This window comes from Schistocerca gregaria, chromosome 5 (genome assembly GCF_023897955.1).
Source record: "Schistocerca gregaria isolate iqSchGreg1 chromosome 5, iqSchGreg1.2, whole genome shotgun sequence".
Classification (NCBI taxonomy): Eukaryota; Metazoa; Arthropoda; class Insecta; order Orthoptera; family Acrididae; genus Schistocerca; species Schistocerca gregaria.
In genome coordinates, this window is record NC_064924.1 from 208,548,196 (window position 1) to 208,572,955 (window position 24,760).

General features: G+C 45.9%; 1 protein-coding gene across 1 annotated transcript; it reads left to right on the plus strand.

Moving 5' to 3' along the window:
- Positions 1 to 364: 364 nt before the first annotated feature.
- LOC126272347 (U6 snRNA-associated Sm-like protein LSm6) lies at positions 365 to 24,575 on the plus strand. Its single transcript, XM_049975146.1, has 2 exons — positions 365 to 694; positions 24,318 to 24,575. The coding sequence occupies exons 1-2, from the start codon at positions 604 to 606 to the stop codon at positions 24,464 to 24,466; spliced, it is 240 nt and encodes a 79-aa protein (XP_049831103.1). The 5' UTR covers positions 365 to 603; the 3' UTR covers positions 24,467 to 24,575.
- Positions 24,576 to 24,760: the final 185 nt, after the last annotated feature.

Consider the following 24,760-nt stretch of genomic DNA (forward strand, 5'->3'; position numbering starts at 1 on the left):
GAAATGGATTACGATAGCACGCTTTTCATAGGACATTCTTCTCTTCTCGGTTATTCGAAGTGTATAAACAAAAAGGAATTACAGTACTGATGCCAGAAGCGTCATATTTTCGTGTCGTATTACTGTATCAAATACGCATTTAAGACCATAAAAACGTTTGAATTTGCGTTCATTATGCTGTGTTGTTCATTAAAACAGTGTAACATTTAATGTATAAAACAAATATCGCGTGCACAAGACAGAAATAACGAACAAGAAGCAATTGTAAACAATCAGAGTCTGTAGCGCCATCTCCCCTTGTTCTACCTCTATGGTCTTTGTGTGTTCCCTAATACCTCTTTGCTCCAGTCTATCTTTGCATCCACTGTGGTCTGTATTTTGTAATGTACGATTCGTATGCTTGTAATGTATCGATAGATCGAAACCTAAACCGCTAGACGCGAAATTGGCAGTTGTACATTGTTTGTGCATTTGTGGTGTGCAGTGCCAGATCGAAGAGAAAAGGGTACATGGGACAAAAAAAAAATCAGAACTGTAGCGTTGACTCTAATGAATTTCGCCTAAGAGAATTGCAGACTTTTGAAAGAAAGAAAATACACAAAAATGAGCCGGAAAGAAGCTTTGTCACAGTTCATCCAGCAGATACATGGGCGCCCTGTAGTTGTCAAGCTGAACAGTGGAGTTGATTACCGAGGTACGCTTCAGATAGCAATAATTAAAGATAACTTTTTACTTGTGTTACCATTTGGTTACTCTGAGATGAGGCAGCTTGCACAGGATGAGTAGCATGGAGAACTGCAGCACACCAGCCTCTGAACTGAAAACAACAGCTTGATTTCTCTTTCCGCCTTGCCCCAGTAGTTAACTAAACTGGTTTGTCATATTGAGGCAGTATCTAAAATATTGGCTGTGAGAAGCTTTCTTGCGGCCTTTTAGCATAAGAAGTTTGCTGACACGCACGACCGTGTAAGAATCCAGACTTTAAAATAAGCCAGATGCACGTTATAAACGCAGGGAAATAAATTTGTGTAAATTAGTTTCCGTTGATACTGTTATCACAGTGATCAGCCACGAACTGATAGTTCCTGATAGTATGAACGGAAAATATATCCCTCATTTTTACTATTACTTTTCCACCATTAAAGTAAAATGTTATTTGACACCATTTTTATATGCAGTATTTGGCGAAGGCTCTTCACATATCAGTATGGTGTAAATAGCATATTAATCGTAAAAAATTGATGAAGGCTCAGTGAACTTAAGATGCATGATTGCACATGCGAGAATTGTCCTTCATGATGGTATTTTTGAGTAGGAAGCCAAAGTGTTCATTAATAAGTGAAGTTAGGTAGCCTACTGTATCCCAGTGTAAAAATAATCTTCAGTATTAAGTCCCAGAAGGTCCTTCCCAGTCCGTGCTGCACATATTCAACAAATATGAGAAAAATGTAGGGTATTTTGTTTCAGATTCTTCTCACAATATGCGGAAAATCCATGCTGTTGTAAACTTTCTCAAAGTTTTTGTTTTCAGGTACATTTAATGGTGTTCTCTATGGCATAGTCCATATCAATTCAGGCAGGTTAGGAAAAAATCTTACCTTCATTGTCTTAGATGTTATTGAATTTAACGTATGGTAAAATGAAGGATTAAATAAGGAATACGTATTTTTTGTCCCCCCCCCCCCCCCCAAAAAAAAATATCTGCTCAGATATACAGCCCTGCAAAGATGACAGTGCGCATACCATTTAAAGATGCTATTTTCGTAAAATAAAATTTAAAATGCTGTATCTCTGGAACAGTTCTAAATATTTTGTGGGTTATTTTTATTTGGAAGATAATTGCTTTATGATTTCAAAGAAATATGTGTTTCTTACTTACTCCTGAATTTCAACATATACTAAATTCGATAACATCAGAGACTATGAAGGTAACCCCCTGCCTGAAATAATACGGATTATGCCCTATGTTTCTCGTCTTGTGCATACCTTTCCATCTCTATGTATAGTAACTACTGTGTACTTTTGTAATACTTTTTTAATCAGCCAGGCAAGTCTTACAGTACGTGTACTTTCATTAGAGTGGGGTAGGTGGTCAATCCTGGCAATTGCCTGAAATGATTTAGGGAAACCGAAATCAGGATAGCCATGTAGAGCACACTCCATTCACCCAAACTGTCTCATTGGGTTGGTCCCTATTGTACAATATTCTTTGGTCTACACACAGTTTGCTCCACATAACTTATGTCAGAAAACATAGTTTTGCTCTTCACCACTGTACACACTGACACCTTTTGTTGATATGTGGACCATGAACATGCTGTTATACCACTTGCATCACTCCAAGCCCATAAACATGCAACTACACCCCATGCATGTCTTCATGCCCTCCCCTTAGTCTGCCTGGAAAACTGAGACAGCATCCCTCCATGATAAAGCGGTATTGAACTTCAGCAGAATGACAAGACGTTACTGCCATCCCCCACAGATCTTGGCAAATGATTTTCATGTGAAAACATTACATTATGATGAAGTACTGCAGTGTGGCAGAGTCTAGTAGTTATCACATAAAATTATTAATCACTAATTATTCTGATGACTGTTTTAGTTGCCATTGTAAACAAAAGTCTTTTAGTAATCTTTTTCATCTCCCTAGGCAGTCTAGAATATAATTTTGTTCTGTGAAAAACGATGCTGGTTTGAACTTTGTTTCTTGTTCCTTTGTAAGTAATTTGCATATTCTAGTTTTTGTGTGTCCCTTCTATTTATCCCATTACTGCTCCCTCTAGCACAAAGTTATTCATGATCCCATAACATATGTCCCACTAGCCCATCCCTTCTTACAGAAAGGGTCTTTCATAAACTTCAGTACCAATTATTTTTAGTATGCCGTCAGACACTTTATCTATTCACCTAATTTTCAACTTTCTTTGATAACTTCGCATGCTTTGGGTGTCTTCTTCAGTCTTTTTTTTCCGTACAGTGCTGTGGTCGAGACATACTTTTTGCCCAGTTCCATACGACTTTACTTTACATGTGGCAAGTGCCTTGTCGACCATACGCCTTCTCTGAGCCTCTTCCACTTCTGCCAGTCCATTGCGCTGTTTGTCCTGTTGCTGTTGCTGTTCATCCTAGTTGTGTCCTTCCGAATGTTATCCCACCATCTGATTCTGGGTCTCCCTCTTCTTCTCGTTCCATCTATTCTGCTAAATGCCATTCTAGGTAGTCTCTTGTCATTCTTGCTCTGTGGCCTGCCCAATTCAACCTTCTCCTCTTGAGAACTTCAAGAATATTGTTGTGTTTGTACAGCCCTCTTAATTCTTCTTTTCTTCCTCTTCTCCATTCCATGTTATTTTTGTCATATACAGGTCCAAAAATTTTCCTTGGTACTTTTCTTTCGAATATTAAGTTTTTCTTCTCCTTTCTTTCTAAATGTTAATGTGTCACATCCATACAACATCACAGGTATAATGGTAGATTGATATAAGCGGATTTTGAAGTTACTTCTGAGTGATCTTTTTCTTAGAATTTTGATGAAACAAAAAACTGTCTTGTTTGCTGTTGATAAATGGGCATCCATTTCTTTAGCAGTTCTGTTGTTATTACTAAAGACTTCCTAGGTACTTGAAGTGGTCAACAGTCTTTAAATTGAATCCATCTACAGTCAGACATGCATCTTTTCTGGTTTTCTTACTTATGGGCAGGTATTCTGTCTTTTCTTCATTAACATGTAATCCTGTTTTCTCAGCAATTTTGTAGTAATTTTGCATCATTCTGATTAATTCTCTTTCAATTCATTGAAACTTTATTCGCCTGTGTCGTTTTACCTACAGCTTCCTTGCATTGGCCATCCTGTATGATCTTCCTTCCTAGATAGAATTTTCACTTCTACACTACAGGCATTACTGATTTTTTTTAAAAAAATTAAGACTGTTTCTATGTAAGCATGCTGTCCACTAATTTCAACAAACTTTCCACGTCTTCCTTACATCTGGCCAGAACAGGCCTTGTGTATGATAGGCCCTACTGTGTTTTTGCATTAAACTCGCTTGGATTTTCTGCTGGTATTAAGATAACCTTTGCAACAGTAATGAGGGCATTGTTCATTTATACTTGCTCAATATATTTGCTCAGTTTCCCTAAACAAACTATTGCTGTGTTCCAGAGAAGAATGAAAGACATGTTGAGGTGCATTATAAAGTGATTATTAAAGCTAACTATGTAGTGGAAGTGGTGTCATGATTGATACACTAGACATGGATTTAGGATGAGCAGGCTTCAAATCTCCATCTGGTCATAAAGATTCTCTAGTTTCTTTAAATTGCTTCGATAAATAGTGATTTTATATACCAATGTAGCAAAATCTAACCCTACTGAAAACAATCCCTTTTGGAGAAATATTTGTTGTAGTCTATCATTGAAACTGCATAGTTTTATAATACACAATTATATATGAAAACTGCCGAATACAGCATGTTAGCTGTGGCAGCACTGAAATCAGAATGGTGGCTGCTTGATTTGCTTCTCAGCCAATCACAGCACGAGAAACATGACCTAGTCAGCCAATTGTACCTGGCCTTGAGGTAAGCTACAGATAACTCCCCACCAAGTGAGATATTTGCTTTCACATATTTTACTTTGCCAACTAGCAACCAAACTGTTACCTTCCGACTTAACTCAGACTTTGGGACCTCGGGCTAAGCTGCAAATCTGTCAGTCAGCAACCAGTGGCCCCTTTCTGACAACTAGGAATATGTGTATGTTATGATTGGTTGACAAGATCATCTGGCCTGTGTTGTTGTCTGACAGAAGCCAATTGAGCAGCTCCCATCGTTCAGTGCCCGTGAAGTTGAAATGCCATAGTTGATGATTTTTCATATGTATACTTGACTTAATTCCTTTGACATCTATGGAGGCATAGGGCATATATTTCTAATTTGAAATTACAAAAAGTGGAGTTTCAGTGGTACACCACATAAAGGTCTCTCCAAAGTACATCATTTTTAGTACAGTTTGTTGTACTGAAGTGGCAGGAAGAGTGACTTTGTGAAGGGATCACTGCTGTCAGCTGCAGCGGGACATTAAGTGGAATCAGCAGCATCAAGTGAAAATGTGTACTGGAGTGGGAGTTGAACCCAGAATTCCGCTTAATGCCCTGCTGCAGCTGACTGCTGTGATCCCCTTCAATTTAAATGTATGAAAGAACAGGCACCACGCATTTGTATAATCATTACATAAAACCTTTCCCATTACTGGAAAATATAGAAGTACAGTTCCACAAACAATACAACAGTAGATTATGATCCCGTTCCATTTTAACCACAAGTACTTAGTTTGTTACATACATTTGTGAGCCAAACATTATCAACACCTCTTTAATACAGAGTTGGTCCATCATGGAATGCAGTACAGCAATGATTTCCACAAGTCTGTTGTAGGTTACCAGAGTTATGTGGCATGAGATGTTTACATAGAGGTTGCACAGTTGTAGAAAGTAATGGGGTGGAGGATATGAAATTGTTGTCCAATTGCGTAAGATGTGTTCAATCAGTTTCAGATCAAGTGAATTAGGTGGTAGTCATCAATGTGGGAGTTCACTATCATGTGCAAACCGTGGTAGCACAATTCTAGCTTTGTGATAAGGAAAGTTACTCTACATCTACATCCGTACTCCGCAAGCCACCTGACGGTGTGTGGCGGAGGGTACCCTGAGTACCTCTATCGGTTCTCCCTTCTATTCCAGTCTCGTATTGTACGTGGAAAGAAGGATTGTCGGTATGCTTCTGTGTGGGCTCTAATCTCTCTGATTTTATCCTCATGGTCTCTTCGCGAGATATACGTAGGAGGGAGCAATATACTGCTTGACTCTTCGGTGAAGGTATGTTCTCGAAACTTGGATCTTCTCTATCTGTTCTATCAACCCTACCTGGTGCGGATCCCACACTGCTGAGCAGTATTCAAGCATTGGGCGAACAAGCGTACTGTAACCTACTTCCTTTGTTGTCGGATTGCATTTCCTTAGGATTCTTCCAATGAATCTGTCTGGCATCTGCTTTACCGACGATCAACTTTATATGATCATTCCATTTTAAATCACTCCTAATAAGTACTCCCAGATAATTTATGGAATTAACTGCTTCCAGTTGCTGACCTGCCATTTTGTAGCTAAATGATAAGGGACTCTGCTGAAAAAGTCATTGACATTGGATAAGGCACGAGGCATGAAAGGATTCTGGTAGTCTGCAATAATTTTCATAGCCCATAGTTCTCATGGTGACTTCAATTACAAGTAAAGGCCTCATGGAAGGCCAGTTGAACGTCATAGCATAATACTGACCTCACAAATCAGCATCTGTTGTGCGGTGCATGTGTTGACTTGCTGTTCACCCAGATCATGGGATATCTGGATATGACCATTGATCTGGTGTAACAAGAAACATGATTCGCATGGCCAGGCGACACTTTTCTATATGCTAATGGTCCACTCTGACATGCTGTGTCCACTGCTGTTGTAATTAATGTCATTGGTTCAACATGAGAACAAACTGGAGCCATCTGTCAACAGTACACAGTGAATGGCATGCTCTAAAACACTTGTGCGTGCAGGAGCATTGTACTATGTCATCAAGTGTGCTACACAAACCCAGGGGGCTCACCACCCTTTGATGAGCTCATGCTTGGTTACTGTGGGCCCCAGCCTTTGCAGCACCTTTCCCCTTCCATGCTGCATGTCTAGCCTCCTGCTATTCTTTTTCCCCTCCCTTGAGGGACATGTCTGTGGTATTTTTGGGAATGTGTTCTGAAGTTTTAGTATCCTCTCAGAACAGTTCTTCCTCTATTTTTTCTTGAATCTTTATTCATTCTCCATCTCATATGCTTAGTCTGCTTTGGCGTTTGAGGTTCCTCTTTTTTTTCTTTTTCCCTGTGTGTTTGACACATAACAGGTGACTGGATAACATGTAACTCCCAGCCCCAGGTCGACAGTAGGGTTTGCACATATCCCCTGGTTCAGACCAAGCCCAGGGTCGGGTGATTGCCTGAGCTGTTACCTTCCTAAATTGCCAGTTGGTCCCTCTGTCAGAAGTTGGGCAGGTGTGAACAATCACCTAAGGTTGGTGAATCCCCCCCTCTGAAGGGGGGGGGGGGGGCAGTTGGAAGCAGTGCACCATCGGAGATGCTGGCAATCATGAGAATTTTCTTGCAGTGAGCCAATCAACATCTCTGTCTGCACCTACTAAATGTAAGTGGAATAAGGCTAAAGATTCCAAGACTCTGCCAGTAGCACCTCAGTTCTTTGTGGTATCACAGACGGAGGAGGTCAGTCCTTCATAAAGATTAAATTGGTTATCATTCAGAAAGATGTTGATGCAGTTACTGGCCCTGTGAAATCCTACTCTTTTATTTAATGGCACTTTGCTTTTGGAGACCAGTTGTGATTCTCTAGCCCAGCAACTGCTTGCAGCTTCGCTCCTCCACGGCTATCTTGTTCATGTCCAAGCCCATTGAGTGTTGAATTCTTCACAAGTTGTTATTTATGCTAGGCTGCTCGTTAGTCTTACCGAGGGAGAAATACGATCTTACCTCTCTGATCAGGGTATCACTGCAGTCCATTGAGCGATGAAAAAGGTTGATAGTGCCTTCACACACTATTTTTCTCATGTGTGATTGTGCTGCTTCGATCGAAGATCAAAGCAGGCTATGGAGTCATCGTGATCCGATCGTGCATTCCAAACCTGATTAGCAGCTACCAATGTCAATGTTATAATCACACTCAAATGTCCTGTCAAAACATGACCAAATGTTTTACTTGTGGTTGGAATGCTCACGAGGGTGATTGCCTGCCTCTTCCTCCTCCTCCTCCTCCTCCTCCTCCTCATTCCCCTTGCTGTACCGATTTCTGTGGTGAGCGTGCAGCCTCAGCCTAAGAATGGCCTGTGTATATGTCGATGAGTGAGTGATCCAAGAGACCTGGGTGAAGGAAAAAATGCCTTACCTTGGTCACCCGTAAGTTGTTGGCTAATCTTCTGATGCAGCCACAGCCACAGACCTGTGACCTCAGCACCAAGGTTGTAAAATCACTTAATGTCATGGTAGTAACCCTGTCTCCTCTCCAGCTGTACAGCAAGCCACCAGATCTTCACCTCCAGCTGTGAAATCACGTACTACACCAGAAAGGATAGAAGGAATACTCCTAAAAAGACTTTTTATGCCCCTCAATCTAACAAGCATCCGAGTCTTCATCTAATGACCACAAAGGCTCCAAGAAATCAAAGGCAAATTATATTCTTCAGACTCGCAGATCCTCTTCAATGGTGTCGCAGATTGATGCCTCTATGGCCTGACCTACATTTTACCTCTACATACTGCCAACAGTTTTGTCCTGGAATCCGCAGTCTGGCCCAGCGGAAATGCTGAATCTGTTGGAGATCTTGTGGAATAGGATCCTATAGTCTCTGCACCTTGTAGCAGTGGGTCTTCGAAGGCTGGCACTTGTCAGCTGCCAAGGTGACAAGCCTTTCGTTTTTTCCCTAGCCTCCTTTCCCCATCATGATTCTTCTCCAGTGGAATGTTCGCAGCATTAGATCCAGCAAGGAGGAATTATGGCTGCTCTTGGAATCACAGCATCTGCTTGTTTTATGCCTGCAGGAAACAAAATTGCGTCATCATAATGGCTTTTTTTCTCTTGCATTTCCTTCCAGTCCACTCTGACCTTCGCCCTGAGGATGGCATTCCATCTCATGGAAGAGTCATGCTGCCCATCCAGGATGACATTTATTGGCAAACCAATGAACACCCAGCTGCGAGCTGTTGCAGTCCCCATTTCCTTCATTAACCGTTTCTCTTTGTACCGTCTACATCCCTCTGTCATTCATTGTTGCCGGGGCAGAATTCCTTCAGCCTATTGGGCAACTCCCTTTCCCCATTTTCCTGCGTGGTGACTTTAATGCACACTATTTCCTCTGGGGCTCTTCGTGAACCTGTCTGAGAGGTGTCCTCTTTGTTGGCTTTGTAATCAACTCGCCTGCCATAACACTGGAGTACTCACATTCTGTTCAGACTCCATGCACACCTATTCCCATTTAGACCCCTTGTTCTACACTGCCCAGCTAGTCTGTCATCTCGATTGGTCCATTCTCTCTATCACATACTAAAGTGACCATTTCCCATGTGCAATCCATTTGCTATCTCTCACCCTACCTACGTGTAAACCCAATTGACAGTTTTCTAAGGTTGACTAGAGTCTTTACTCCCTGGTGACCATCAATGAAGAGCACTTCCTCAGTTGTGATGACCAGGTAGAATAACTTACAAACATTCTCCTTACCGCTGCAGAATGGTTCATGCCTCGCACTTCACCTTTACCGTACCATATCCCGGTACCTTGGTGGACTGAGGCATGCCGCGGCACAATTCGCATGTGTAGACATGTTCTCTGCATTTTTAACTGTCATTCTATGCTGGCAAACTGTATTTGTTATAAATAGTTGCATGCACAGTGTCATCGCATTCTTCAGTATTGCAAAAAAGTTAGCTGGATATCATTTACTTGTCCTTTTTACAGTTCCACTCCCTCTTCCGTCATGTGGGGCAACCTCCATTGGTTCTCTGGAACCAAGGTCCATTTCCCGATTTCTTGCCTTACCATAGCAGGTGATGTTGTTGTGGACCCTATGACTATCTCCAACACCTTGGGCCACTATTGAGCAGAGGTTTTGAACTCCACACACTATAACCCCACCTTCCTCCATTGGAAATGAGTGGAGGCGGCTTGGGTGATACCTTCTCTCAGCATTGTGAATGCTACAATGCCATCTTTTCTATGAGGGAGCTAGCTCGTGCTCTCACTTCATCCCTGTCTTCTGCCCAGGGCCGGACAATGTTCACACTCTTCCAGGCAAGCACTTTCTCCTTCATATGTACAATTGCATCTGGGCAGATGGCATGTCTCCCAGATGTTGGCATGAAGCCTTCCTTGTCGCTAACACTCCATTTGCAGGGTGATGGGATGTATGATTCATGCTTAGATGGTATGGTGGCTCGAGTCTCACAATTTACTAATTGCTGCACAATGTGGATTTTGAGCACACCATTCTGCAGTTGACTATCTTGTCACTTTATCAACCCATGTCCACAAACATTTTTCTGAAGAAATACCAGCGTGTGGTCGTGTTTTTTGATTTGGAGAAAGCCTATGACACCTGCTGGAGGACTGGTATCTCCATACTCCCTATACGTGGGGCTTCTGAGACCGCCTACCCAATTTCCTTCAGGAATTTTTAAGAGAGTTTTCAAGGTATATGTGGGTTCTGCCTTGTTGGACACCTTTATCCAGCAAAGTGGGTGCCTCAGAGCTCCATCTTTAGTATCGTCCTCTCTGTTGTAACCCTTAAACCCATTATGGCCTGTCTCCCACACAGCATCTCTGGCTCCCTTATCGTTGACAAAATTGCAGTCTATTGCAGTTTCCACTAACTTGTCTCCTTGAGCAGCATCTTCAACAATGGCTTTTGCTTTTCCTGTGATGAAACCATTTGTATGAATTTCTGGTGGCACAATGGATTTCTTCCACCATTTTTACATCTTGAGCCTGTTGCTCTTCTGTTCGCTGAAATTATGAAATTCCTCGGGCTCATCCTTGATCGGAAACTTTGTAGGTCCTCCCACATGTCTTATCTGGTTGCAGCTGCACTCAGTCCATTAATGTCCTACCTGTCCTAGGCGGTACTTCATGGGGAGCAGATCGGAGACTACTCTTCTCTGTTTGTACCAATCCCTTGCCCGTTTGAAACTAGACTGTGGGTGTCTTGTTTATGCATCTGCTCATCCACACATCTTGCATGTCTAAATAAAATCCACCATTGTGGTTTATAATCTCTATGTAGAAGCTGCCAAACTACTGCTGTCATACCGATCTGGTGTTCTCTGCAGATAGCATGCTGTGTGTCTGCCATGCCCGGCCACCCATCCTGTGTCTCCTCTATCCTAAGACTCCATTGACCACCAGTATGGGGCACGTCCCTCTTCTGTTACCTCCTGGAGTTTGTTTTCAGCTATTGCTCTGGTATCTTAACTTCGTGCTACCTGCCACCTTCCTGATGGATGTGAATCCTTTACCATCTTGGCTTCTTGTAGCAGCCAGTATTCAACTTGGACTTCATTCACTTCTGAAGAAACTACTGTAGATGCAATCTGTCCCTGTAAGTTTCTCGACCTTCTCACGGAACTTCATGATAGTACCTTTCGGTATGCTGATGGCTCTTGGACCAACCATGGTGACGGCTGTGCCTTCATCGTTGGCACTGATTATTTTCAGTATCGCCTTCCAGAACACTGTTGAATATTTACAGCAGAGCTCTTTGCCCTGCATCACGCCAAACTACATGAGGTGACACAGGCTTTTGAGTTGTCATGTGCTCTGATTCTCTCAGTGCCCTTTAAAGCCTCTGTGTGCTGTACACAGTCCATCCCTTATTGCAATGGGTCCAAGAAAGTGTCCACTTGCTCACTCTTGAGGGAACCAATGTGATGTTTGTGGGCCTGTGGTCATGTCAGTCTGAAAGGCAACAAGGCTGCAGTCCTTTTACCACAGCCCACTAGTTCATCCATTCCTTCCTCCATGTCAGTCTTGTCAGCAGATGGTGTCAATTTGGCTTCACCACTGTCCTTCCGTTCATTGGAGCAAGCTCTGGGACATTAGACTTCTCCCTCTGACTTGGCCGACCTCCTCTTGGCCCTCTTGCCATGAAGAGATCATTTTAGCTTGGTTGTCATTTTAGACATCACCATTTGTTAAGTGGTTATCCCTCACCACTTTGTGCTCATCGTCGTCAACCTTTCATGATTCGCATTAGAATAGGCCCACGGTATTCCTGCCTGTTGTAAGAGGCGACTAAAAGGAGTCTCAAACGATTTTGGCCTGTATGTGATGGTCCCCTCTCGGGTTTGACCTCGATATTTTCAAATTCTTCCAAAGAGCGAGCCAACTGGGGAAGGGCACCTTACATGGTGCATTGTGTCCATCATGCATTGACCCCTCAGGGGGTCCACAACTCTTTTTGTGGATATGTGTGTAGCAAGCACGGGACCCCAAGCTAATGTGGCCTTCCTTTCCAGGCTGCATACCTTCCCTTTCCGCATCCTTCCCCATCCCCCATCTACCCCCCCCCCCCCCCCCCACCTCCGCCTCTTTCCTTCCCTTTCTCCCCCTCTGGGAGTATGTTTTGTGCCTACGTCCGGAGACAGATGGTCGAAAATGTAACACATTCTTTGTTTTCTCTGCTTGCAAGTCTTCGTCCTTCCTTTGTCCTTCTCTTTTCCTTACCTCTTTTCTTTGCCCTTTTCTCCGCTGCGGCATTTGAGACCCCTCTTCCTTCCTTTCCCTTTGTTTTTTTCCCCTTTCTCTTTTTTCCTCGCTGTGCGTGTCTGAAGGCCGACCCACACATTTCCATGTGTAGCCGGTGACGGGGTAACACGTAATTTCCCACCCCAGGTGGACAGGTGGGACACGTACGTACCCCCCGGTAACCGCCAGGCCCAGGGAGGGGTGATTATCCGAGCTGATACCTTCCGAAAGTGCCGATTGGTCCCTCCGTATGTTTCTCGGGAGGTATGAACAATAACCTAAGGTGGGAGTGCCCTCAGAGAGGGCCTCCACAAGGAAGCAGCGCGCTGTCAGAGACACCGGTAATCATGTGGGATATTATCACAATGGTTTCCTCATCTTCTGCTAAGTCTGCTCACAAGCGTAAGTTCAATGAGTCTCATCCACAGACAGTCCTTCCATCGTTGCCACACGTTCCTTGTTGTTTCTCGGTCTGACGAAGGTCATGGCTTCTCCACGGTCAACCCTTTCATTATTCAGAAAGGTGTCGACGCTATTGCAGGTCCTGTAAAGTCTTGTTCCAGATTACGAAATGGCACCTTGTTGTTAGAAACGGTCAGTACCCTCCAGGCAAAAAAATTGCTATCACACACCTTCCCTGTCTGGGTGGAAGCGCACCGCACTTCAAATTCCTCGCGTGGGGTCGTTCACACATGCTCCCTCAACAGATTGTCCGACGAGGAAATTCAACACTACCTGTGTGACCCAGGACGTAATGGCTGTTCATAGTCATGAAAAGGGTTGACACGAACATAATTCCAACCCGTACTGTGTTCTTGATATTTGACAGAGTTCAACTCCCATCAAAAATCAAAGTGAGCTATGAGATAATTTCTGTTCGCCCTTACATCCCAAACCCTACGCATTGCTATCGGTGTCAGCAGTTCAATCACACCAGCCAGTCCTGTTCCAAGCCAGCCAAATATGTTACGTGTGGCAAGGATGCCCATGAGGATGCTTATCCACCTCCATCCCCTCGTTGCACCAACTGTATGGGTGACCATGCTGCTTCCTCTCGAGACTGCCCCAGTTTTAAAGATGAAAAACTCATTCAGGAAATCAGAGTGAAGGAAAAGGTGTCGAACTTTGCTGCTCGAAAATTATTCACCAGTCGAAAGCCCACTGTGCCTCGGACAGGAAAATACAGCACTGTCCTTGCCTCTCATCGGCCAGCAAAGGAGGCGGCCACGAAGACTTGTGATCTCACCTATAGTTCCACGGTCGTCCGATCGGCCAGCGCAAAGATCGCCTGTTCAACCTCCCCACTTTCGTCTGCTCACTCTATGGCTCACCCTTCATCGGGTTCTGCTAAATCTCGAGCCCAAAAGTCAGACACCAAGACTTCGAAAAAAGGGCATACGCGTGAAGATTTTTTTTACGTACCCCAACTTCACAACCATCAGTTCCTCCTTCATCTAAACATCATGTTTCCAAGAAGGCTAATAAGAAACCCAGTTCCTCTCCTTCTCCGCCACGGCTTGTTTCATCTGCAGCACCACCTGGCGGTAGCCGCCCTCGGCCGTCTTGTGTGTTGCCGAGGCACACTGCTGGCGGCCGATCAACCGGCCGATCGCTGGTGGCAGGAGCTGCTCCTGAACAACCTATGGATCAGGATCTTCTGCCTTCGGCTGAATGCCGTTCCATGTTGTTGCTCGCAAGCTCTGAGCAGTCATTGTGTTGAAAGCAACCTTGGTCACATTCCTCCATTTTATGTTCGCCCTATGTCCATTATCCACTGAAATATCCGCAGCATTCGAGCCAATCTGGATGAATTGTCGATCCTCTTAAGATCCTACTCACCGGTCATCTTCTGTCTTCAGGAAACAAAGCTGCGTCCCCACGACCACTTTGTTCTTCCCCATTTTCAGTCTGTCCGATTTGATCTCTCCTCTGTTGAAGTCACTCCAGCACATGGAGGACTTACGATTCTTCTGCATGATACTCTCCATTATCATCCAATCCCCTTAAACACTTCCTTCCAAGCTGTCGCTGTCCGTCTTTCTCTTTCTGGGTACACCTTTTCTCTTGGTACTCTATACATTCCATCGTCCACACCAATGACACAAGCTGATCTCCTTCATCAGCTTGATCAGCTCCCCCCCCCTCCCCCCCCCCCCCCCCCTATTTGTTGGTTGCGGACTTCAGTGCCCACCACCCGCTTTAGATCTCCACATCCTTGTCCGCGTGGCTCACTATTGCTAGATGTCTTCCACCAAGCGGATCGTGTTTGCCTGAACACTGGGGACCCTACATTTTTGTCTGGATTCACGGCAACTTTCTCATTTGGACCTTTTGGTCGGTACTGTTTTGCTAGCTCGGCACTTCGAATGGTTCGCCCTTGATGATACACACTCAAGTGACCATTTTCCATGTGTCCTTAGACTGTAGCCTCAACTGCCATACATGCGCCCATGATGCTGAAAGTTTGCCCAAGCCGATTGGGCGCTTTTTTTGTCTCTAGCGACATTCAATGACTGTCACTTTCCTGGCGTCGACGATGAGGTCACACATATTACAGACGTTATTCTTACAGCTGCGGAACGTTCAATACCACGCACCTCCGAATTGCCCCGGCGCCCCCCAGTTCCTTGGTGGAAAGAGGCATGCCATGACGCAACACGTGAGCGGCGACATGCTCTTCGCGTTTTCCGCCACCATCTTACTTTGGCCAACTGTATCCGCTATAAGCAGTTCCGTGCGTGATGCCGTCGTGTCATCCGCGATAGCAAGAAGGCAAGCTGGAACTTCTTTACTAGCTCATTTAACACCTTCACTCCTTCCTCGGATGTTTGGAGTCAGTCGACGGTTATCTGGCGCACCTAGTTTCTCCCCGGTCTCTGGGCTCACTGTCACGCAAGATACGTTAGTGGACCCCGTCGCAATTTCTAACTCATTGGGTCAACACTTTGCTGAGATTTTGAGCTCTTCAAATTACCCGCCAGCGTTTCTCCCGAAGAAACGTGCAGCGGAAGCACAACCTCTTGCTTCCTCCTCTCAAAATCGCGAAAGCTACAATATTGTTTTCTCCATGCGGGAACTCCAAGATGCACGCTCTTCTTCTCGGTCCTCCGCCCCTGGACCGGATGGTATCCACATCCAAATGTTGCTGCATTTGTCAACCCATAGTCTGCGTTACCTCCTTCGCCTTTATAATCGAATTTGGACCGACAGTACTTTTCCCAGACAATGGCGGGAAGCTATCGTTGTTCCTATTCCGAAACCTGGAAAGAACAAACATCTCCCCACTAGCTGTTGCCCCATTTCTCTCATGAGTAGTGTATGTAAGGTTTTGGAGCATATGGTGAATTGCGATTTAGCTTGGTGGCTGGAGTCCAGCAGTCTTTTAACACCTGCCCAATGCAGTTTCCGAAAGCATCGTTCTGCAGTTGACCATCTTGTTGCTCCCTCCATGTATATCATGAACAATTTTCGCCGTAAACGCCAAACGGTAGCAATATTTTTTGATCTGGAAAGAGCATACGATTTGGACGGGCATCCTCCGCACACTGTTCTCTTGGGGCTTTTGAGGTCGGCTGCCCCTTTTTCTTCACGAATTTATGGCAGAGCGCACATTTAGAGGGCGGGTGGACACTACTCTCTCCGTACTTTCTCCCAAGCAAACGGGGTACCCCAGGGCTCCGTGCTGAGTGTTGTACTGTTTGCCATTGCCATAAATCCAATTATGGACTGTCTCCTTCCTGATGTCTCAGGCTCCCTCTTTGTGGACGATTTTGCTGTCTACTACAGCTCTCAATGGACCAGCCTTCTTGAACGATGTCTTCAAGGATGTCTCAATTGCCTCCACTCTTGGAGCATCGAAACCAGCTTCCACTTTTCTCCCAGTAAGACCGTTTTTGTTAATTTTTGGCATTGTAAGGAGTTTCTTCCACCCTCCTTACATCTAGGACCTGTCAACCTTCCATTTTTGGACGTCGCTAAATTCTTGGGTCTCATGTTTGACAGAAAACTGTTCTCTTCCCCCCACGTTTCCTACCTTTCGGCTCGCTGTCTGCGATCCCTCAACACCCTCCGTGTCCTGAATGGTACCTCCTGGGGAGCGGACCAAGTGGTCCTTCTCTGCCTCTATAGCGCCTTAGTGCGCTCGAAATTGCACTATGGAAGCATAGTTTACTTCTCTGCTCAGCCGTCTATTCTTCGGCGTCTCGACTCTATCCACCACCGTGGATTACGTTTAGTGTCTGGAGTTTTTTACACCAGCCCTGTGGAAAACCTTTATGCTGAGACTGCTGAACCTCCGCTGTCCAATCGGTGAGCATTCCTTCAGAGTCGTTATGCTAGCCATCTGTCTTCTATGCCTGCTAATCCGGCCCGTGACATTTTTTTTGATGCCTCCTTGGATTTAGGGTATGCAGGCCGCCCTTCCTCGCTACTACCACCGGGAGTCCGCTTCCGTCAACTGCTCCATTCTCTTTCCTTCCGCTTTCCTAAAACCTTCTTGACAACTTGGGTTATAGCACCGCCTTGGATCCATGCCTGGACCTGCCTCCTCCGTGACCTTTGTTAATTTCCCAAGGATGGTACCCCTCCACCTGTTTATCGTCGGCCATTTGCTACTCTATGTGCACAAATGAAGGAAACCACATTTATTTACACTGATGGCTCGAAAACATCGTTAGGTGTAGGGAGTGCCTATATTGTTGGCGACGCCCCAAATCTATTTCGGCTTCCTGACCAGTGTTAGATTTATACTGCGGTGCTTTTCAATGTTCTCTAGGCTGTCCAATACATCCGTCGCCATCAGCGGATACAGTATGTTATCTGTTCAGATTCTCTCAGCTCTCTCCGCAGTCTCAAAGCTCTGTACCTGGTCCACCGGATTCAAGACTGCCTCCACTTGCTCCAGTTGGGGGGCATCTCTGTGGCATTCCTCTGGATCCCAGGACACATTGGTATCTGTGGAAATGAGGCAGCTGATATAGCAGCCAAGGCTGCAGTCTCTCTTCTTCAGCCAGTTATTCGCACAATTCCCTTCGCCGATCTATGAAGTTGTTTATGTCATAGTGTTGCTCTTTTATGGCACGCACATTGGTCGACACTTCCCAATAATAAATTGAGGGACGTGAAAGCTCTTCCCTGTGCTTGGACCTCTTCATCCCGAACGCGTCGTCGGGAGGAGGTAATTTTAACTAGACTCCGGATAGGGCACTGTGTCTTTAGCCATTGATCCTCCCCCACTCTGTCCCCACTGCTCTCAGCTGTGGACGGTAAGACACCTTTTACTTGAGTGCCCCTATTTTACTCCGTTACGCATCCGTCTACAGCTGTCACCTGATATATCTTCGATTTTAGCAGATGACACGCGCTCAGCTGATTGCGTTCTCGAGTTTATTAGTGACTGTGAGATGTCAGTCATTTGAAGCTCTTTTTGGGAACAACAACCCTCTTCTATAGTGGTTTTTTAAGCTTTCCTTCTATTTTTAGTTTCTCCAATTTTTTGAGTTTCGTTCCCATTTATGCCTTTTCCTAAGTCACAGACTGGGTGCTAATGACCGTAGCAGTTTTGCGCCCTAAAACCATAACACAGAAAAAATCGTGCATTGAGACCTTTAGCCAGCTTTCTCATCATTGCATTGCCATCCTGCTCGTTCCCCATCTCTTGGGAGAGGATAAATTCCTGGGTGCGATTTCCACCACGCACTGTGCAGTGTTGCTTTTTGTGGAGACAACGACCATGGGCTTCCTGTTGCCGCCATGTACCCTGTTGGTTGTAGCCCCCTGACAACACAGGGATCGCTCTGCTGATGCCTGATGATCTCCACGTGTGCCAAGGAATAGATGCCTGTCTCCCTGGGGTATTGGGACTCCCGGCAATGGCCATCCTGCCAGATGGCCCTTGCTGAGGCTGGGTGGTGCCTGTGGAGAGGGCCCTTGGTCGGGGTGGGTGGCATCAGGGCGGATGACCCACAATGAAGCATGGTACATCATCTCTCACGGCTGGCCAGCCGCCAGCAGTTTCTAAGCATTCTCGGGCTCAATTCAACACTCAGAAATATGATCCCAAGTCATTCCCCTCCCTGGCCACAACGTGGGAGGAGTATAAGGCTCAGGATGGCAGTGACACATATTCGCCCCAGTTCCTAGTTTGTAGGAGAGCTGATAGGAAGTCTTTCATGTCAACAAAGCCTCAATTCTTCATAGAGTATTTAGAGAAGTTTGGGGAGGTGGAGGGCTTGTCCAAAATGCGTTCTGGGTCAGAATTGATAAAAACAGCATCCTCTGCCCTGTCACGAAGGTTACTTGCTTGTCACAAGTGGGGGGGGGGGATATTTGTTACCATCACACCCCATAAGAGTTTAAATATGGTCCAGGGTATTATTTTCCATCGGGGCCTTCTTATGCAGTCCGATGATGAGCTGAGCGTCGAGATGTTCATTTTGTCCAGCACGTTCATTGGGGTCCGAAGGATAATCAGATTGCTGCCGGTGCCTTCATCTTGACCTTCGAGGGTGATACATTCCCAGAGAATCTCAAGTTGATGGTCTACCGCTTTGATGTCAAGCCCTATATCCCTCGCCAGATGCAGCGCTTTAAGTGCTGGAAGTCGCCCATATGTCTTCCCGCTGTACTTCCAGCTTCACATGTTGAGATTGCGGGTGCCCATCCCATCCCAACACTCCATGTGCCCTGCCTCCCATCTGTGTCAACTGCGGAGAGCATCATTCATCTTGCTCGCCAGACTGCAGGATCATACAGAAAGAGTGGAAAATAATGGAATAAAAGACCTTGGACCGACTGACCTATACTGAGGCTAAGAGGAAACATGAACAACTCCATCCTATGCGAATGACTTTCTCATATGCCGCCGCCACGACAACCATGATAGCCCCATCAGTTCAGCAAATTCCAGTCGGATCACCGAGCTGTAAAACTCCACATGCTCCCTTGCCCATGGGTGGCACTACCCACCCTGTTGCCACCTACTTCGGGGGTAGCACCCCCCCCTCCACAATCGGGAACTTCCATCCCCGCTTCTAAGCAGGAGAAACGTCCAAATTCTTCGGCTCCTCTCGCTCGCAAGGGGTCCCTTGGGTCCCTCCCTTCCCAGGTTTTCACAAGTGGCAAGGATGACGCCCGTCAGTGGCATAAGAGCCCGCAAGCAGCTAGCCATAGGGCTTCACAATCCTTCTTTGTTCTGGAGACTGAATCGGTGAAGCCCTCCCAGCCACTGAAACCCAAGGAGCAGCGAGTAAAGTCAAAGAAGAAGACCTCTAAGATGAAGGAACTTGTGGTGGCACCCACCCTACCGCAACCTACAAGCTCTGCGTCTGAGGGCGAGGTAGAGATTCTGGTGTTCGTTGACGACCTAGATCTCTCCGGACTCTCAGGCACAATGGATGTCATTCCCACAGATATTTAGTCGGTGGCAGCAGGTGACCCAGCCGCGTAATCTGCCTCCCCGGTCCCTTCACGCCTTTCTTGGCCATGGACAGTGTCATCCTCCAGTGGAACTGCAGCGGATTTTTCCACCATCTTGCTGAGCTGCAACAACTTCTCAGCCTTCACCCTTTCCTCTACACTGCTCTTCAAGAAACTGTTTCTGGCAATGCGAACCCCCGCCCTTGTTGTCTATCAGGGTTATTATAGGAACCGGGCAGTTTATGAGAGGGTATCTGGTGACATCTGCATCTACATTCTTCACTCTCTTTACAGCGATTCTGTCCCTCTACAAACACTTTTAGAGGCTGTCGTCGTTTGGGTGTGGACGCCTCAGGCTTTTACTGCCTTTAGTCTCTATCTTCCACCGGATGGTGATGTCCCGCAGCATGTCCTGGCTGCGCTGATAGCACAATTGCTGCCACTTTTTCTGTTACTGGGTGACTTCAATGCCCATAATCCTCTCTGGGGTGGATCAATGGCAACAGTCCGAGGCAGCATCTTTGATCCAGTATTGGCACAGCTCGACCTTTCCCTTCACACATTTCAGGGTGGTGCATGGTACATACTCAGCCATCGACCTTTTGATCTGCAGCCCTAGCCTATTACCATCTGTCCAGTGGAGTGTGCATGATGACTTGTGTGGTTGTGGCCACTTTCCGATCTTTCTGTCACTGTCACAGCGTCACTCTTCTGGGTGCCCCTGCTGATGGGCTATGAATAGGGCTGACTGGGAATTATTCTCCTCCATGGACACTACTGAGCCTCTTTCCAATGACGTCGTTGATGCAGTGATTCACTCGATCACCACTGGCATCGTTACTGCCGCAGATTCTGTCATTATCTGTTCTTCTGGGTCCCCTCTGTGGAGGACTGTGCCTTGGTGGTCGCCTGAGATCGCTGAGGTGATTAAAGATCACAGTTGGGCACCCCAGCGTCAAAAGCGGCATCCCTTATTGGAACATCTCATCGCCTTTAAATGGCTCCATGCGCGAGCCCGCCGCCTTATTCACCAACACAAGCAGGTGTGCTGGGAAAGATATGTCTCCACCATTGGCCTCCGTATCTCTCCATTGCAGGTTTGGGCCAAGATTAGGTGACACAATGGCTATTGGACCCCCGTCAGTGTACCTGCGCTTTCACTGAATGGAGCAGTCTGTACTGACTGCAACAAAACTGCAAACTGCTTAGCAGAGCATTTTGCTCAGAGTTGTGCTTCTGCAGATTACCCTCTGGCCTTCCGCTCCTTGAAAGAGTGGTTGGAACGTCGGAGCCTTTCATTTCACAAGTGCCCCCCCTGAATCGTACAATGCTCTGTTCAGTGAGTGGGAATTTCGAAGTGCCTTAGCCACTTTTCCTGATACGACTCCCGGACCAGATCACATCCACTGTCAGATGCTCAAACACCTCTCGGTGGACTGCCAGCGACACCTCCTAGACCTTCACAACCATTTCTGGTTGAGGGCGAATTCCTGTTGCAATGGTGGGAAAGCATCATAACTCCATGTTGAAACCTGGCAAGAACACCACTGGAGGTGGACAGCTGCCACCCCATTAGCCTCACCAACATTCTTTGCAAGTTGCTCGAACGTATGGTGAGCTGGAGGTTGAGTTGGCTACTTGAGTCTCGGGGCCTTCTGGCTCCGTCTCAGGGTGGGTTCTGTAAGGGCTGCTCTGCTGCTGATAATCTGGTGTGCCTGGAGTCTGCCATCCGTACGGCCTTTGCCCGCCATCAGCATCTGGTTGACATCTTTTTTGACCTGCGGAAGGCATACGATACGACATGGCGACATCACATCCTCTCTACACTTCATGGTTGGAGTTTCCGGGGTCCGCTCCCAATTTTCATCCAAAATTTTCTGTCGCTTCGTTCCTTCCATGTGCGAGTTGTGACCTGCCATAATTCCTCCCGAGTTCAGGAGAACAGGGTACTGCAAGGATCTGTCTTAAGTGTCTGCCTCTTTTTAATTGCAATTAATAGGCTCGCTTTGGTGATGGCAACATCTGTCTCAGCTTCCTTGTATGCTGACGACTTCTGCCTATACTTTAGTTCCACTGATATTGCAGCTGCTGAACAGCAGCTGCAGGGTGCTATCTGCAAGGTGCAGTCTTGGGCTGTAGCGCATGGCATCCAGTTTTCGGTTGCCAAGACGTGCATTATGCATTTATGCCGGCGACGCACTTTTCACCCTGAGCCATGGCTTTCTCTTGAATGCGAACCTCTAGCTGTGGTGGAGACGCATCAGTTTTTGGGATTGGTTTTTGATACCCGGTTGACTTGGCGCCTTCATATTCGGCAGCTTAAACAGAAGTGCCTACACCATCTTAACGCTCTTCGTTGCTTGAGTTGCACCAGCTGGGGTGCTGATTGGTCTACCCTTGTACAGCTGTACCAGGTGTTAATTCAGTCCCGTCTAGATTATGGGAGCCTAGCTTATGGTTCGGCATCACCTTCTACATTGCAGTTCCTGGACCCCATCCTTCACAGCGGGATCCGACTCGCCACTGGAGCTTTCCGGACAAGCCCTGTGAACAGCATACTTGTGGAGGCAGCTGTTCGTCCATTGCAGTTCTGGCACCAACGATTACTGGCCGCTTATGCTACACACGTTTGTAGCTTGTCTGGGCATCCCAATTATCGTCTGCTGTTCCCTCAGTCACTCGTCAATCTTTCGGAACAGTGGCCCTGGCCAGGGCGTATGACCGCGGCTCGCGTCAGAGCTCTTCTCTCTGGGCTTGAGGTTTTTCCTCTTCCACCTCTTTTCCGGGCCCCTCTATGTATACCACCGTGGTGTGTGCCCTGCCCATGCCTTCGGTTTGATTTGACACAGGGCCCAAAGGACTCAATCCCTCCTGAGGCCCTCCGTCGTTGATTTCTTTCAATCCTTGACACATTTCATGGCTCTGACGTATATACTGATGGTTCGATGGTTGCTGGTCGTGTCGGTTATGCTCATACCCCAGGGGATCATTATGAACAACACTCATTGCCGGCTGGCTGCACTGTTTTCACTGCCGAGCTGTTCGCCATCACTTGCGCCCTAGAGTATATTCACTCGTGCTAAGGTGATTTCTTCATTATCTGTAGTAACTCCCTGAGTGGTTTACGAGCTATCAACCAGTGTTTCCCTCGTTCTCGTCTGGTGATCGCTATCCAGTAGACCCTACATACTCTTGCCCGTTGCGGCCACTCTGTGGTCTTTGTGTGGACCCTGTGTCATATTAGCATCCCGGGAAATGAACGTGTTGATGTGCTGGCCAATCAGGCTGTCCGTACACCAGACTTGGAGATTGGCCTTTCAGAGAGTGACCTCAGGTCAGATTTGTGGCAGAAGGTACTTCGCACCTGGGGTGAAGAATGGCGTACTCTTCCTTCACCCAACAAACTTCGGGCCATCGAGGCTACCGGTGCGTGGTGCTCCTTCTTGCGGATCTCTCGCAAGGACTCTGTTGTCCTGTGCCAGCTGTGCATTTGCCACACCTGGATTACACACAGCTATTTATTGTGTTGTGGGGACCCACCTTTATGTCGCTGCCGGTCAGCTTTGACGGTGATCCACATCTTGTTGGACTGTCCGCTTTTAACTCCGCTGAGGCAGACATTTGCAAGGCCTGATAAGCTTCCTGCACTTTTATCAGATGACGTTGCAATGGCAAATTTGGTTTTGAGTTTTATTTGTGCAGGTGGTTTTTATCGCTTGATCTAAGTGTTTGTCCTTTTTTTGTGTTGAGTCTGGCCTTTGGCCACCTATTTAGACAGAGGTTTTTACTGCATTTCTTGGTTGGTGACTTTTCCTTTTTTGTTTCTGTGGTCGGCCAACCACTGTCACAATCGGTGTTATTTGATTTCCTTTTTTCTGGTCTCTGTCTGTGTCTTTCTTGTCCTGTATTGTCTCTAGGTGTCACCATTGTTTGTTCTTATTCTTTGTGGATGTTAAAAGTTCATGGAAAAAGGGAGCGATGGCCCTAGTAGTCTGGTCCCTTCAATCCCACAAACCAACTAATCCTGCTGTGCAGATCAGGCTGTACCATCTTGCTTACCTCTGGTTTCACTGTCCTTCCATCACATTTCACAGAAGCACTATGCAAATAGCGGATCAGCTCTGCCATTTTTGAAATGCACCTTCCCAGGTGTGGCACCATAACATATCTGCCCTTTGTCAAAGTCACTTATGTTTGTCAGTTTTCCCATTTGTGGCCCATATTGTATCTAGAGTGATACCACATTCATCTCTGCTCTGCATATATACTTCCTTACCATGTTATGTACCCCCTAGTGCAACCAGGCGGCCTCCCATCCTGCGGTGGGAAGTGCTCGTGATGTTTTGGAACGTCAGTGAATAACCGTTGTTGAATCCTCTTGGTAAAAAGGTTATGTTTAAGTAATTTTTACAACCAGTATTATTATTTAGATTTGGAAGCACGTGTTTTCCAGTGTAATTTATTAATTTGCTCTTAAGAATTTGAGATCAGTCAGTAGAAACAACCTTTGACACACTAACCAGAACATTAAGTTTTAAGCTCTATACATCTTTGTTTGCAGGAGTTCTTGCCTGTCTTGATGGTTACATGAACATTGCATTAGAACAGACTGAAGAATATGTGAACGGTCAGTTGAAAAACAAGTATGGTGATGCATTTATCCGAGGGAATAATGTTTTATACATAAGTACTCAGAAGAGGAGAATATGATTGAAATTTGCCTTAATTTCTCTTTGTTTTGTTATACCATGAAGATTTTTTTAATGTAGAATTGAAATTGTAATATGATAACTACTTTGTGAATGAAATAAAGTGTCAATAAATATGTATTGCACAAAAAATGTAGTAATTTAGCATTGTTAATACTTCCGTGCCATAAAACAGGTCGATACTTTCTTCATTCGGTAAGAATTGTGTGAAACAGTTATATACAAAGGTTAGACCACATAGTCAACAGCAGCATTTATGGCCTCTGGGCTGAGGATGCACAGTAGGCAGCTATGA

What these genes read in the sequence shown, in the direction of transcription:
- LOC126272347 (XM_049975146.1), top strand. Translation starts at nt 604, where the DNA reads ATGAGCCGGAAAGAAGCTTTGTCACAGTTCATCCAGCAGATACATGGG. An exon ending in CAGTGGAGTTGATTACCGAG is followed by an intron (nt 695 to 24,317) that starts GTACGCTTCAGA and finishes CTTTGTTTGCAG; the next exon opens with GAGTTCTTGCCTGTCTTGAT.